We start from the raw sequence: 13,629 nt of genomic DNA, 5'->3' as shown, positions 1-13,629 counted from the left end.
AAATAAATAAATAAATAAATAAATAAATAAATAAATAAATAAATAAATAAGAGTAAGCATTTGGAGCTTACAAAAGAGGTCTGTTGCATTTCCAGACGCCGGTCCCAGTAAAACTCGGAGATTCAGGAATTCTAAGGGGTTTTTGCAAAAAGTGGCTTCATCTGTTATTTGCATGGCAGAGCACCAGTGGGGCGATTCCATGGGCGATTTATTCAACGAAGCTAGTAGGGAGAAAAATCACGGGCCCTGAGTTTTGTTGTTATTGAAGATAAAATGTTAGAAAAATGGGCCCTCTCTCCATCCACCTTTTGAATTACAATTTCCAGCGAAGTCTGGTTCCCTTTCCTGGCAGACATAATCCTAATTAAAAATAAATTACATGCCGTACAGAATTTGAAATGGAAAAGATAATCCTATTACATATGAGAATATATCCTGATTTTTTTTTTCATTCCCGCTAAACTGTGGGAGATAGCAGATCAGGCTGAGCCCCCCATTGTCGCCGCTTTGAAAACTTTCCTGGAGCCCTAATCCGTCACGTGATGCTGTGTCAATGCCGAGGTCTGCACGCGAGCCTCACAATGCCGGCATTAGGCGCGGCGACAGAGACCCGGCTCTGCCCAGGCGGCGGCATTTGCATCCCGAGAAAACGCGGCCATTGTGGAGCCCCGTTTGTTCTCAGGATCGCCAGACAGTTGCGAGCGAAGCTGCAAAAAAAACCGAGAGAAAGGGGCTCCTTTGAGACCCTTTGGCATGATAACCAGGGGATCTGGGCAGCTTTTGTGGGTGGATCCGCGCTGGGGACTTGCTCCCCCACCCCCACCCCTTTGCGGTCGGCCCTCCCCGACTTTCCTCCAGACCTCGTCGTCCCCCAGCCCCCTCCCCCCCAGCCCCGGGCGTCTCTCTTCCGCGGGGACTTGAAGTGGCCGCTGATGCTCGTCTTTCCATTATCTGGCGAGCGCGGGCGAGCAGCGGGAGCTCCCTGCTCGCGTGCCTTCACAGCCCGGGCCCCCAGCCCCGGGGGCACCCGCCGCGGGGTGCTCCCAGAAGCCCTGCCCCAGCCCCCACGACACCCCCGGCTTCCCCCAGCCTCCGAGCGGCCATGTCTGAGCCGCGAAGCCCCGCCGACGGACGGGGCTTTGAACCGGGGGCTAACCTCCCCCCAACAGTTCCTGTTGAGGCTGGGTTTCTTGCTTGCCCCCCTTCTCCCCTATGCGTTTTTGCTCCTTCCAAATACTTCAGTTCAGTCTCCGGGAGGAGAAAAAGGTGAAGGAAGTGCACGGAGCAGGGATCAGACTCAGTATCCTGCTGGGCTCGGGCGGTTGAACCTGGAACCTCAGCTCCCAGGCGCTCCCATCTGATCACAGACTCCTGATCGAATCCCACCTCCTGCTCCCTCCAGGCCCAGGCCACGGCGTTCCCTGCTGGGTGGCTCAGCATCTGAGACCCCGAAGTTCCGGGGGGGGCGGGGGGAGTGAGGTCTCAGCACAGGGGCTGCTGTCCATCGGGCGGGTTCTGAACCTGTTCGAGACTGGGAGACTGGGCCTGAGTGAGGCCACGATGGAACAGGGAAAGAGCCTGGAAAGGTCAAGCCTAGGCCCGGGTCAGGGTGTTCTGGGGTCCGAAGGAAGACTGAGCACTACTCTGAATATACTATTTCTTGAACAAGATCAGAAACTAAGATGGCGCTTGGGAAGTAAATAGAGGGAAAAGAAAATTAGAAATTCGGGTCCTGTGGGGATTTTGCCTTTCTCTTGTCTCTGGGTGACGCAGACATCTGGCCACCCTGCAAGTGCCAGGACCGGAAAGCGGAGGAGATGAAGGAAGCCCCCAAACTACCCACCGCCCCACCCCAAATTCATAACCGTCTTTAACAGCCAAGAAGCAACTCCAAAGGCCCCTCTATCTCCTTCACCCCGCTGCTCAGCCAGAGCCAGCTCCGGGGTGCTCTCCCTACTCCGGGCAAAGCCGGGGACCTCGCAGAAGGACCGAGGCCCGGGTTCGGAAGCACACTGGCCGAAGGCAACCCGCGCAGCAGCCTGGCTTCCTGGCTTGTCCCTTGGGACGTGTGACTTGTAGCTGTTCCCCCTCCCTCCGTATTTACACCGCCTGTTCGGCGGAGCCCTTCAGGAAGAATCGATGAGGATCAGCCTCGTTCCAGGTTGGCACTGTCCTTCGGCTGGGGGAGTGGGGATACCTTTGGGGGCAGCTCAGGGACCCACCCTGGGGGACTGTTAACGCCGGAGGCCCACAGTGTCGCGGGCAGATGGTTAAGTTACCCCACGTTTGTGCCAGGTTTCGACGTCACGCTGTGGTTTTGTTCTGGTGGGGCAGGACAAGTGTGTTTCTCCCAGAGAGGCCCTATTAGAACAGAAAAGAAAATCCTCTAAATAGGCGGAACAAGGCACGGGAGGAAAAGGTCTCTAAATGCCCTTTAATAGGAGCCCGGCATTGTGTGGAATTGAGCGCCCATCACCGTTTAGCCCGAGAGTTGTGGCAGTGATTGAGGATGAATAGAGGAGCATAATGGATACATGTGGCGTTTGCTCATTATACCCAAGTTAGCCCGACTCCACTGTGGAAACTGCTCAACTTTCTCTCCCCTTCAGCTTGTCATAGGGAAATAATACAGACGTTGGGGCCTCCAATGGGATCGCCTGCCACGCCATTCTATTTCCACTACTAACGAGGGCTTCATGAGCCTTTGATACAGTCTGATCTTTGAAACCTTTCCAAATCTCCTCAAGCTTATGCTAAATCCTATTTGGAACTTTTTTCCCCCTTCCCTTGCCTGCTAGCACCTAGAGCTTAAGAAAGCCGTTCGCACGGCGCCGTGCATACTGACAGGCATCACAGGGCTCTCTGCTGGAAGGCGAGTGGCACCTGCGCGAGCGCGAGCAAAAACGCAACCGCGCACACAAATTTGAATAACATCAGTCTCGCCCTGTCCTCCGGGCTTCTGCATCCACAGGCTATTCCCGGCGCCGTGGGAAGCTGGGAGAGAGATGGCAAGCAGAGCCCGACTCCCCAAAGCAAGTTTGGAAGCCTCCGCGATGCAAAATAAAGGGGCGGGGGGGGGGGGGGGTAAGACTCGAGATCTGGAGCCTCAGAAGAGAAGCCCGGCTTGCTCGCGCTTGGCCCGGGCTCCGGGAAGAAGAGACGGGGTGCCGGGCTCCCTGAATCCCCAAACCATCTCATCCCAAGCAGGGCGCCGACCGACAATGGGAGCCGGAGTTGTTAAAACAAAGGAACGGTTCCCTCACCTTCTTCCTTTCCCGTGTTCTCCCCCCCCCCGCCCCCCCAGCCTTCCCACCGTGACCGGGTAGGCGGGGATTGGCGGAGGAGCGGCGCTCCGGATCGGCGGCCATTGGCTGCCCCCGTCCGGCGATTTGCATATGGGCGGCTATAAAGGCGGAGGCGGCGCACGGCGGCGCAGCTCCAGCGGGGAGAAGGGGGCGGAGGCGCCGGGCGAGGGCGGGTCTGCGCGTCCTCCTAGCCAGCCCGAGCCGGAGCTGCAGCTCCGAGACTTCTCCCGCACAGGGCTCGCGAAAGCCCGGAGACCCGCTCTCCGATCCGCAGGCCGGAGGGGACTCCCCAGCTCAGCCTTTCGGAACAGCAACCGGGGCTGGGCGGCATGAGTCCTGGGAAGCGCTGGGGCAGCCCCTGCCTCTTCCCCCTGCAGCTCTTCAGTCTCTGCTGGGTGCTCTCGGTGGCCCAGAGCAAGACGGTCCGGTACAGCACCTTCGAAGAGGATGCCCCCGGCACAGTCATCGGGACCCTCGCGGAAGACCTGCACATGAAAGTGTCCGGAGACACAAGCTTCCGCCTGATGAAGCAATTCAACAGCTCCCTGCTCCGGGTCCGCGAGGGCGACGGGCAGCTGACCGTCGGGGACGCGGGCCTGGACCGCGAGCGTCTGTGCGGCCAGTCCCCACAGTGCGTGCTGGCCTTCGACGTCGTCAGCTTCTCCCAGGAGCAGTTCCGGCTGGTGCACGTGGAGGTGGAGGTGAGGGACGTAAACGACCACGCGCCGCGCTTCCCCCGGGCCCAGATCCCGGTGGAGGTCTCAGAGAGCGCCCCCGTGGGCACGCGCATCCCCCTGGAGGTGCCTGTGGACGAGGACGTGGGCGCCAACGGGCTGCAGAGCGTCCGGCTGGCCGAGCCCCACAGCCCCTTCCGAGTGGAGCTGCAGACGCGCGCGGACGGCGCCCAGTGCGCCGACCTGGTGCTGCTGCAGGAGCTGGACCGCGAGAGCCAGGCCTCCTACAGCCTGGAGCTGGTGGCTCAGGACGGAGGGCGCCCTCCGCGGTCCGCCACGGCCGCCCTCAGCGTGCGCGTGCTGGATGCCAACGACCACAGCCCGGCCTTCCCGCAGGGCGCCGTGGCCGAGGTGGAGCTGGCCGAGGACGCCCCCGTGGGATCGCTGCTGCTCGACCTGGACGCTGCCGACCCGGACGAGGGTCCCAACGGCGACGTGGTGTTCACCTTCGGCGCCCGCACCCCGCCCGAGGCCCGTCACCTCTTCCGGCTCGACCCCCGCTCCGGCCGCCTCACCTTGGCCGGCCAGGTGGACTACGAGCGCCAGGACACCTACGAGCTGGACGTGCGGGCCCAGGACCGGGGCCCGGGACCCCGGACAGCCACCTGCAAGGTCATCGTGCGCATTCGAGACGTCAACGACAACGCTCCCGATATCTCCATCACCCCCCTGGCCGCCCCGGGGGCCCCAGCCACCTCGCCCTTCGCCGCCTCCGCCGCCGCCGCCGCCGCAGCGCTCGGAGGGACCGATCCGGCCTCTCCCGCTGGGCCCGGGGCGCAGGAAGCCGGCGCCACCTCGCTGGTGCCGGAGGGGGCGGCGCGCGAGAGCCTGGTGGCGCTGGTCAGCACCTCGGACAGGGACTCGGGCGCCAACGGGCAGGTGCGCTGCGCCCTCTACGGGCACGAGCACTTCCGGCTGCAGCCGGCCTACGCCGGCAGCTACCTGGTGGTGACGGCGGCGTCCCTGGACCGGGAGCGCATCGCCGAGTACAACCTGACGCTGGTGGCCGAAGACCGCGGCGCGCCCCCGCTGCGCACCGTCCGGCCCTACACGGTGCGCGTGGGCGACGAGAACGACAACGCGCCGCTCTTCACCAAGCCCGTCTACGAGGTGTCCGTGCGCGAGAACAACCCTCCCGGCGCCTACCTGGCCACGGTGGCCGCCCGGGACCCCGACCTGGGCCGTAACGGTCAGGTCACCTACCGCCTGCTGGAGGCCGAGGTGGGCCGCTCCGGGGAGGCCGTGTCCACTTACGTCTCGGTGGACCCGGCCACCGGGGCCATCTACGCCCTGCGTAGCTTCGACTACGAGACCCTGCGCCAGCTCGACGTGCGCGTCCAGGCCAGCGACGGCGGCTCCCCTCAGCTCTCCAGCAACGCCCTGGTGCAGGTGCGGGTGCTGGACCAGAACGACCACTCTCCGGTCCTCGTGCACCCGCCGCCGGCCAACGGCTCCCTGGAGATAGCGGTCCCTGGACGGTCCGCCAAGGACACGGCCGTGGCGCGCGTCCAGGCCCGGGATGCCGACGAAGGCGCCAACGGGGAGCTGACCTTCGACCTGCTGCAGCAGGAGCCACGCGAGGCCTTCTCCGTGGGCCGCCACACGGGGGAGATCGTGCTCACCGGAGACATCTCTCAGGAGCCTCCGGGCCGCGTGTTCAAGGCCCTGCTGGTCGTCTCGGACGGCGGCCGCCCCCCTCTCGCCACCACGGCCACCGTCAGCTTCGTGGTGACGGCCGGAGGCGGGTCGGCGGCCGCACCAGCGGGCGCCGGGAGCCCCGAGCACTCCCGGCCGCCGGGCTCCCGCCTCGCGCCGTCGGGGCCCTCGCTGCAGTGGGACACGCCGCTGATCGTCATCATCGTGCTAGCCGGGAGCTGCACCCTGCTGCTGGCCGCCATCATCGCCATCGCCACCACCTGCAACCGCCGCAAGAAGGAGGTGCGCAAAGGGGGGGCCCTCCGGGAAGAGCGGCCCGGGGCGGCGGGCGGCGGAGCCTCGGCCCCCGGCTCCCCGGAGGAGACCGCCCGGGGAGCCGGGCCCAGGCCCAACATGTTCGACGTGCTCACCTTCCCTGGCAGCGGCAAAGCGCCCTTTGGCAGCCCCGCGGCCGACGCGCCCCCGCCCGCGGTCGCCGCGGCCGAAGTGCCGGGCTCGGAGGGCGGCAGCGCCACTGGGGAGAGCGCCTGTCACTTCGAGGGGCAGCAGCGGCTCCGCGGCGCGCACGCCGAGGTGAGGCCTTCCTTCGGCTGGGCGCCCCCCCTCCGTGCTCCGCGGACAGGCTGGGAGAAGGGAGACCGGAGGGGGCGAGGGCGGGCTCTAGCGAGGGGATGCTTGACCTGTCGCACTTGCTCTTTTTTCCTGCGCGTGTGTCCTGGCCAACTCTCCTCACGCCGTCTTCCCTCCCCCATTCCCTGCTTCAGCCCTACGGCGCCTCTCCGGGCTTCGGGAAGGAGCCTGCGCCGCCGGTGGCGGTCTGGAAGGGCCACTCGTTCAACACCATCTCGGGCCGAGAGGCTGAGAAGTTCAGCGGCAAAGACAGCGGCAAGGGAGACAGCGACTTCAACGACAGTGACTCCGACATCAGCGGGGACGCTTTGAAAAAGGACCTCATCAACCACATGCAGAGTGGTAAGCACGCGCGTCCTCCCAGCCCGGCCCAGCGGGCCGCCCTCCCCTCCAGACTGCCTGCCCGCACGAAAGCCCTCTCCCCGGCCCCTCTTCTCGCCCCTCTCCTCAGTACTCCGGTCCCACCCGGACCCCCACTCAGCTGGGTGGGGTGCCAGCCGTGGAGGGAGAGTGTTCTGCTAACTGTTTTGTGTTGTTGCTGCGCTCTTGTTGTTCCCCCCCCCCCCAGCAGAAGAGCTACGCTTTCCATTATGTAATCTTCCCGAAAAGCACGCGCCTTTCGCTTCTGAACACACCTGTCTCTCCGGCTGCCCAGACCCTGCCGACCTCGTGCCGACAGAGGCCTAACCTCGGGAAATTCTTTCTCTCTTTCTCCAGGACTGTGGGCGTGCACCGCTGAGTGCAAGATCCTGGGCCACTCGGACCGCTGCTGGAGCCCATCCTGTGCCGGACCCAGCGCACACCCGCCCCCGCACCCGCCGGCCCAGATGTCCACCTTCTGTAAGAGCACGTCCCTGCCCCGGGACCCTCTGCGCAGAGACAACTACTACCAAGCTCAGCTGCCCAAGACGGTGGGGCTGCAGAGCGTCTACGAGAAAGTGCTGCACAGAGACTACGATAGGACGGTCACCTTACTCTCCCCTCCCCGTCCAGGGAGGCTCCCAGACCTGCAGGAGATTGGAGTGCCCCTCTATGAGTCCCCTCCTGGTGGCAGATACGTGTCCCCGAAGAAGGGGGCCAATGACAATGTGTAATCTTACGCTGCATGTCTTCACACGCATATACAGGTCACCCCGAGACGTCCCTAAGTTATTGACCGGTTTCAGTGTTGTAAATATAAATATGCAAGATGTGCCTTAAAATGAAGTTGTTGGAAGCTATTTCCAATCACATTGGTACTGTTTGGTATTTGCAAACAACAAAAAAAAAAATGTAGTTAATGTAATTTTTATGAAATGTGTGCAGTATTTAATTTTTCTTATCACGCTGTTGACTTTAATTTCACTTGTGGCTTGCCATTTTCTTAGTGTTTTTAACTTGTACATTGTGTAATGTAATGTTTGTATATACTGAAATTTTGTTATATTTTTATATAATAAAAGCTAAGTGGAAGTTACTGCCAAAGGAATTGTCTGTAAGACAAAAAACAAAACATGTTGGAATTGCTTAATGGAATTTTATCTTTCACCAGAAACAACCTAGTGTCTGAGAAGTTTTGCCTTGCCAAGTCTAACAACTTGTAGATCTTGAGTCTGTGGTAGATTTCAAGTTACTGTTATTTAATTACATTTGGTTCTCTGTAAGCCCTGTCACTTATAAGCACAGTAATAAAGGATTTGTCATGTATTTGAAGAATCTGCTAATTGCTTTTCATGGAGTTGCCTGAAGTCAGGCATTCACAAATAATTTCAGTACCAGAATTAAACGTCCTTTCAAGAGCTAATTATTTGGGCATTGTCAGTGCTTCTGGGATGCTGAGCCTGTGGTATTTGGGGTATTTGGGGTATCGAAAAGTCTTGCCCAACAACTGAAAACATTTGTTGACTTTGTAAAAATATTTATGACTCCCTATGCATCTGCTACTACGTAAAGTTCCTGCCCTCGCTTACCCCTTCAACAAATATCTATTGAGTATTTATCAAAAGGTGAAGGAAAGCTAAATTTGACTTGTTCCTCCACTAATTGAGCAAACATTTGTAGAGATTTTACCAGAGCCCAGTAACGCCTTTAGGAGCTGAGACTGGAGGTGAACTGCTTATTAAAATGGTAGCGTCAAATCTTATGAAGAAGGAGGAGGAAGGACTGAAAGAGCCAGAGAGGTCAAGGACACCACAAGAAAACCTATGGAATCAACTAACCTGGGCCCATAGGTGCTCACAGAGACTGACCCACCAACCAGAAAGCATCCGTGGGACAGATGCAGGCTTCCCACATGTATGTAACAGATGTACAGATGTACAGCTTGGTCCTCTCAACAGCAGGAGCAGGGGCTGTCTCTGACTTTGTTGCCTGCCTTTGGATTCATTTCCCCTAACTGGATGGTCTTGTCTAGCCTCAATAGAAGAGGCGCCTAGTCCCGCTACAACTTGATACACCAGGGCGGGTTGATGTCCATGGGGGGTATCCCTTTCTCTAAGGAGAAACAGAGGGAACACAAGGAGAGAGGAGGTGAGAGGAGGAACCGGGAGAAGAGGAGAAAGGGAAAGTTCTGATTGGGATGTAAATAAATTAAAGAAAAAGGATAATAGTATCAAAAAGACACACAAATAAGGTGCAGTGAAGAGAGAACACACACACTGTGGATAAAATGACACATGAGTGAAATTTGCTTTAACATATCACACAGAAAAAAAAAGGTGTGGAACTGTATGAAACAAGATTGATGAAATATGGCAGATGATATTAATACGGTGGTGGCATGGGTACACACTGATATGAAGAAGGTGACTCTGGAAGGTTTAAGATGGACATTAAATCAGGCCTAGTGGCACTCGTTTTTCATCCCAGAACTTGGGAGCTGGAGGCAGAAGGATCGGGAGTTCAAGACCAGCCTGGACTACATGAGACCTTGTCTTCAAAACGCAAAAGATAAAAAGGCATTAAGCCATCTAAGCATATGTCTTCTGTGCATTTCATTTAAAATTAAAATGAAGATAATAATGAGACTTGGCCTTTACTGAGGAAGCTTTTCTATATGCAAAGCTCTTTACAGAGTGTTCTATGTGAATTTAATTCTCCAACTACCTCCATGCCAGAGGAACTATGGTTAACTCAATTTTGCAAATAAGGAAACCGAAGTATAAGCAATTTCGGCAAAGCACTGATCATCATACGCTAATAAGAGTCCAGGGTGAGAGTGAAACCCAGATCACCCAAATAAAAGGAAGCAATGAAAGAAGTCTGCAGAGTGTTTATTAGTTTGGAAGAAAGAAAGAGGAGGAAAAGTCCAGTGTCTTGCCTTTACTGCTTATTATTTAGCGCCTTTATATTTGTAAGTGTCTGTGCTCCTTTATTACTAATTATGGGGCGAGACATGGTAACGAATAGAGGACCCCTCAAAGCTGCCCGTTGAAGTCATAATTGAAGCCAGTGATAGGTCGGAGCTGAACAGCAGGTCAGGCACACAGCGCTTCACCACCCACGGCCTAAGCAAAGTTCAGCGCTTTCTGCCAGCAGCTGAGCCGCGCATGCGCCTGACAGGCTGGCTGCCCAGCCCTGGGATCTAAAAGCAAACACCGATGTTTGTCCCTTACTAACCATCTCCCTAGCCAGGAAAACCCAGCTCCAGCAGACAGATCCCCAGGTAGGCATCTCGTAACAAGTGGCGTTCTGAGTCCCATCAAATGCAGAGCAGAAGGCTCTGAAAATATGCTGTCTCTGTGTAGTTGCTGCCTGGAGCCTTCAAAGCAAATCACTGAGGGCTGGCAAGATGGCTCAGCAGATAAGGGTGCTTGCCGCCACGTCTAACAACCTGAGTTCGATCCCCAGCCCCGTCTCATTTGATGACGCACACTGACGCCTGTAAGCTGTTTTCTGACTGCCATACGGGCACCCTAGCACGTGAGTGTGCCCCCCAGCACATAAAATAAGTCAGTAAGTGTAACGTTAAATTTTTCAAAATAATCTAATGGCAGAAATATTATTTTATTTTGAAATGTGCGGGCTATTTTATTTCTCCAAAACTTTGAGATTCAAACCTCTGCAATTTTATTATCATATTCTTTCTTTAAGAAAAGACCGTGGTTTTTTTTACAAAGCAAACATACAATTCACTCCTTAAAATTATTTAGACTTTAAAAAAGAGAACAGGGATCTATTCTAAGGGCCAGCACGGGGATGCTTTCTAGTTTTCTCTAGAAATGTCTACTCCTGATTACATTTTAAAGAAAGTGCATTGCTTTATTCAGTTAAATGGAGCAGTATATGTACAAAACACTTAGCACAATGCCTGGTCTACAGTGATGTTCCGAAGCTCTATACTGCCCTACTTCCTCTTGGCTGTTTTCTTTGGAGCCAGACTCCACCATACTCTCAACCTAATCCACCCCAGAAGGGGAGAAGTAGACCCAGGGGCATCCGGCCTTGATGTGGTCCTTTTTTGCCCTCCACTTTTACCATTTTCACCAAGTAGACCAGAGCCGCCTGGGTGGTCAGCAGTTTACAAACAAGAATGGCTGAGGCAAACCAACTCACATCTGTGGCGGTAACAGAAATATCTCTCTGCAGGTGGGAGTTCACTGCATTTCGTGGCGAGCACTGGGACAGAGGATAGCCCTAGGGGAGAAGAAGGGCACCGTGAAAGAAAGCTAAACCAGACATTACCTCTTTCCTATCTTCATCTCTGGCTCCATTGGCTTCAGTGTCCTAAACTTCTTCCTATAATAAAATACCCATCAAAGAAACCACTTCAGAAAATTTAAATGTAAGTGGTTTCAACATCTATTGAAAAATGCATTCTGAAATAGAGCTAAAACAGGATGCATGTCTCCAAATGCAAAGATATATGCCTATGGAGAATATATATATATATTCAGGATGAGTTCCATGCTATAATTAGCTAACTATCTGGCTTATTACACTTGGCAAATATAAGCTCTTATCATCTGAAAATTCCATTTAAGAAAGCAAGCATATTCACTTTAGTACTGAACTCAGCAACAACAGTATAATTGGAATGCAGTAATTTTTGAAAGCAAACTGAAGCATAATAAGACAATACTCGATGGACTACTGGGCTGTGCGACAACTCAGAAGAGACTCCAAAATGCTGTCCCGATTCTGCAATAGCCATGCAGTAACTCAAGGAGTATTTATTGCTCCCTCTCCTCACAGGAAAGCAAACCATGATAGAATTCACCAATAGGACCAAAATCAACTAACAAGTGAACAGCGACTGGGAAGAGACACCAAGCTATTTTAACACTCACCACTTAATACCTCATATTAAATGTGCTCCTTCAGTGGGGGGGGGGGGAGGAGATTCATTCATTACCAGAATTAGGACTTGTTTCACAAAACCTCCTGAAAGCACTTCCACATGTCAAACTGAAACCTGAACAGTTTCACATAGAAACGGGAAGATCCCATTTGCTAACCCTACCTGACACTTGGCTGTATTGCCGACACCTCCAGACTCAGCATTTCCAGTGAACACCATCTCCTCTACTCTGCTCCAGTTAACCCTAAATTACCCCCGTGGCCATTGTTTAAAGCTCAGTAAATGGAAGTGAAAATTCAAAAAAATATCAACGTTGTTTTAATATCCTCTCTTCTTTTTTGTGTGTGTGGTTTTTTTTCATTTCATACATGGGTACTGTATTTGCATTCCCACCCCTCTCTTTCCCTCACCCAACTCCTCCTGTGTCTCACACACTCCCAAGTCTCAAATTCATAACCTTTTCCTCCTTCTTCTGTTGTGCTTGCTAACTATCTTCAGAACTGGCAGAAATACCTCAGCCCTCCCATTATTTGGAAGAACCCCATTTTGACCTGTGTTCTAGAAGCTCCCCTGAGGGTCTCCAGTGGTTCACCCCGTAATGACCCTCTACCAGTTTTGTGAGGTCACCCTGCTCCACTCTCCTCAGCCTCACTAATGGTTCCTGTGATTCCTTCCCAAGAACACTAACTGTTCCTAGTGTGTGATAATTAATCTTCACCGTCGGCTTGACTGGACTGAGTCCACCTAGGAGACTGGCGAGGCACTCTGGGTGTGTCTGTAAGGGTATTGCCAGACAGGACTAACTGAAAGAGGAAGATCCACCCTGACTATGGGCCTCACACCCACATGAGCAGGGGACTTAGATGGAAGAGGAAGGTGGAAGGAAGAAAACCATCAGAGGGCCAGCTTCTTTGCCTCCTGGTCCACCAGGGTGTGAAGTGAGTTATTCTGCCACATCCTTCCAGTGCTGAGGGATTGAGTTCTCTGACATGGCAAGCAGAATAAATCCTTCCTCCTCCATAAAGTGCCCCTGCAATAACTTGTTCCCATTGGGTATTCTGGTCCCAGCAACAAGAAAGGTACATCCTCCTTCCTCGGCGTCGTCAGAACTGAGGACAACTGTACTCTACTATCTGTCTTCCATCCAGCCCACAAAGTCAAAGACTGTCGGTAGTTTTCATCTCTGATGTTCCAGTCTGCTTTCAAAGGGGCTGTCCAACTTGAGCAGGGGTTTATGTGTGGGAAGCTTGTTCCCTACATGGCAACGATCAGAGATGGTGAAATATTTAAGAGATGGGACCTAGTATGAGGTGACTGAGCAAGGGGGTTGCCCTGGGAAGATTTCAGTACCTTCCCAAAAAGGCATGCATTTCATTCCCAAGAGAGGAGGTTGTGAGAGAGAAAGAGAGAGAGAGAGAGAGTAGCCTGACACTCCACTCTGATTTCCTGTCTTTCCATGGGATCTCTCTAACTTTCACTGCCTCTCATTCTATTCACTGTGGTGAGATGTAGCCAAAGAGGCCCTCACTAGACTGGGTCAATCTTACCTCTCCATCTTAGACCTCGGACCAAATAAATATGTAACTACGACTGAGCCCACATTCATGTTTATTGCAGCCTGTGCTTGGTCACTACACCAGCCCCTTCATTGGTATTGCATCATCAAATCTTCACCACCTTACACTGAGCCACCTTCCAGACAGAGGGACTAAGGCGGAGAGGGGTAGTACAGTCTACCACAGCTAACGTGCACAGTGTTTAAAACGGATCTGAGGTTTGGTAAAGAAGGAGGTGCTCTTCACTATTCAAGCCGGCATTGCTTCCTTCCTCCACGCCAGCACAAACCCCTGCCTGTCATCTTTGCACTGATAGCCTGCCCCCCAACTCTACCTGCCATACTTCTATCAAAAACATCCTCTTAAAGTCCCCTCTTCCCATTCACCGGGTTGATAGCCTTACGACTGAGAATCAGCTTTATGATAGACTCCAAGGTGTTGCCGTTAGCATCATAGACCTTTCTCGTGCT

The 13,629-nt window shown here is 54.5% G+C and overlaps 1 protein-coding gene across 2 annotated transcripts; it reads left to right on the top strand.

Moving 5' to 3' along the window:
• Positions 1-3,456: 3,456 nt before the first annotated feature.
• On the top strand, positions 3,457-8,044 carry Pcdh8 (protocadherin 8). 2 transcript variants are annotated; one of them, XM_055609999.1, is made up of 3 exons: positions 3,457-5,977; positions 6,460-6,667; positions 7,043-8,044. In XM_055609999.1, the coding sequence occupies exons 1-3, from the start codon at positions 3,635-3,637 to the stop codon at positions 7,417-7,419; spliced, it is 2,928 nt and encodes a 975-aa protein (XP_055465974.1). In that variant the 5' UTR covers positions 3,457-3,634; the 3' UTR covers positions 7,420-8,044. The 2 variants fall into 2 exon arrangements, with proteins under 2 accessions (XP_055465974.1, XP_055465973.1); XM_055609998.1 differs by having other exon boundaries at positions 3,457-6,268.
• Positions 8,045-13,629: the final 5,585 nt, after the last annotated feature.

This window comes from Psammomys obesus, unplaced genomic scaffold (assembly GCF_907164565.1).
Source record: "Psammomys obesus unplaced genomic scaffold, mPsaObe1.curated_primary_1811, whole genome shotgun sequence".
NCBI classification, from domain to species: Eukaryota; Metazoa; Chordata; class Mammalia; order Rodentia; family Muridae; genus Psammomys; species Psammomys obesus.
The sequence above is the reverse complement of the archived record's forward strand: the minus strand, read 5'-3'. Positions and strand labels throughout refer to the sequence as shown.

Coding starts and splice junctions, on each gene's coding strand:
- Pcdh8 (XM_055609998.1), top strand. CDS start 3,635: ATGAGTCCTGGGAAGCGCTGGGGCAGCCCCTGCCTCTTCCCCCTGCAG. Junction 6,269..6,459: donor TCCGCGGCGCGCACGCCGAG/GTGAGGCCTTCC, acceptor TCCCTGCTTCAG/CCCTACGGCGCCTCTCCGGG. Junction 6,668..7,042: donor CATCAACCACATGCAGAGTG/GTAAGCACGCGC, acceptor CTCTTTCTCCAG/GACTGTGGGCGTGCACCGCT.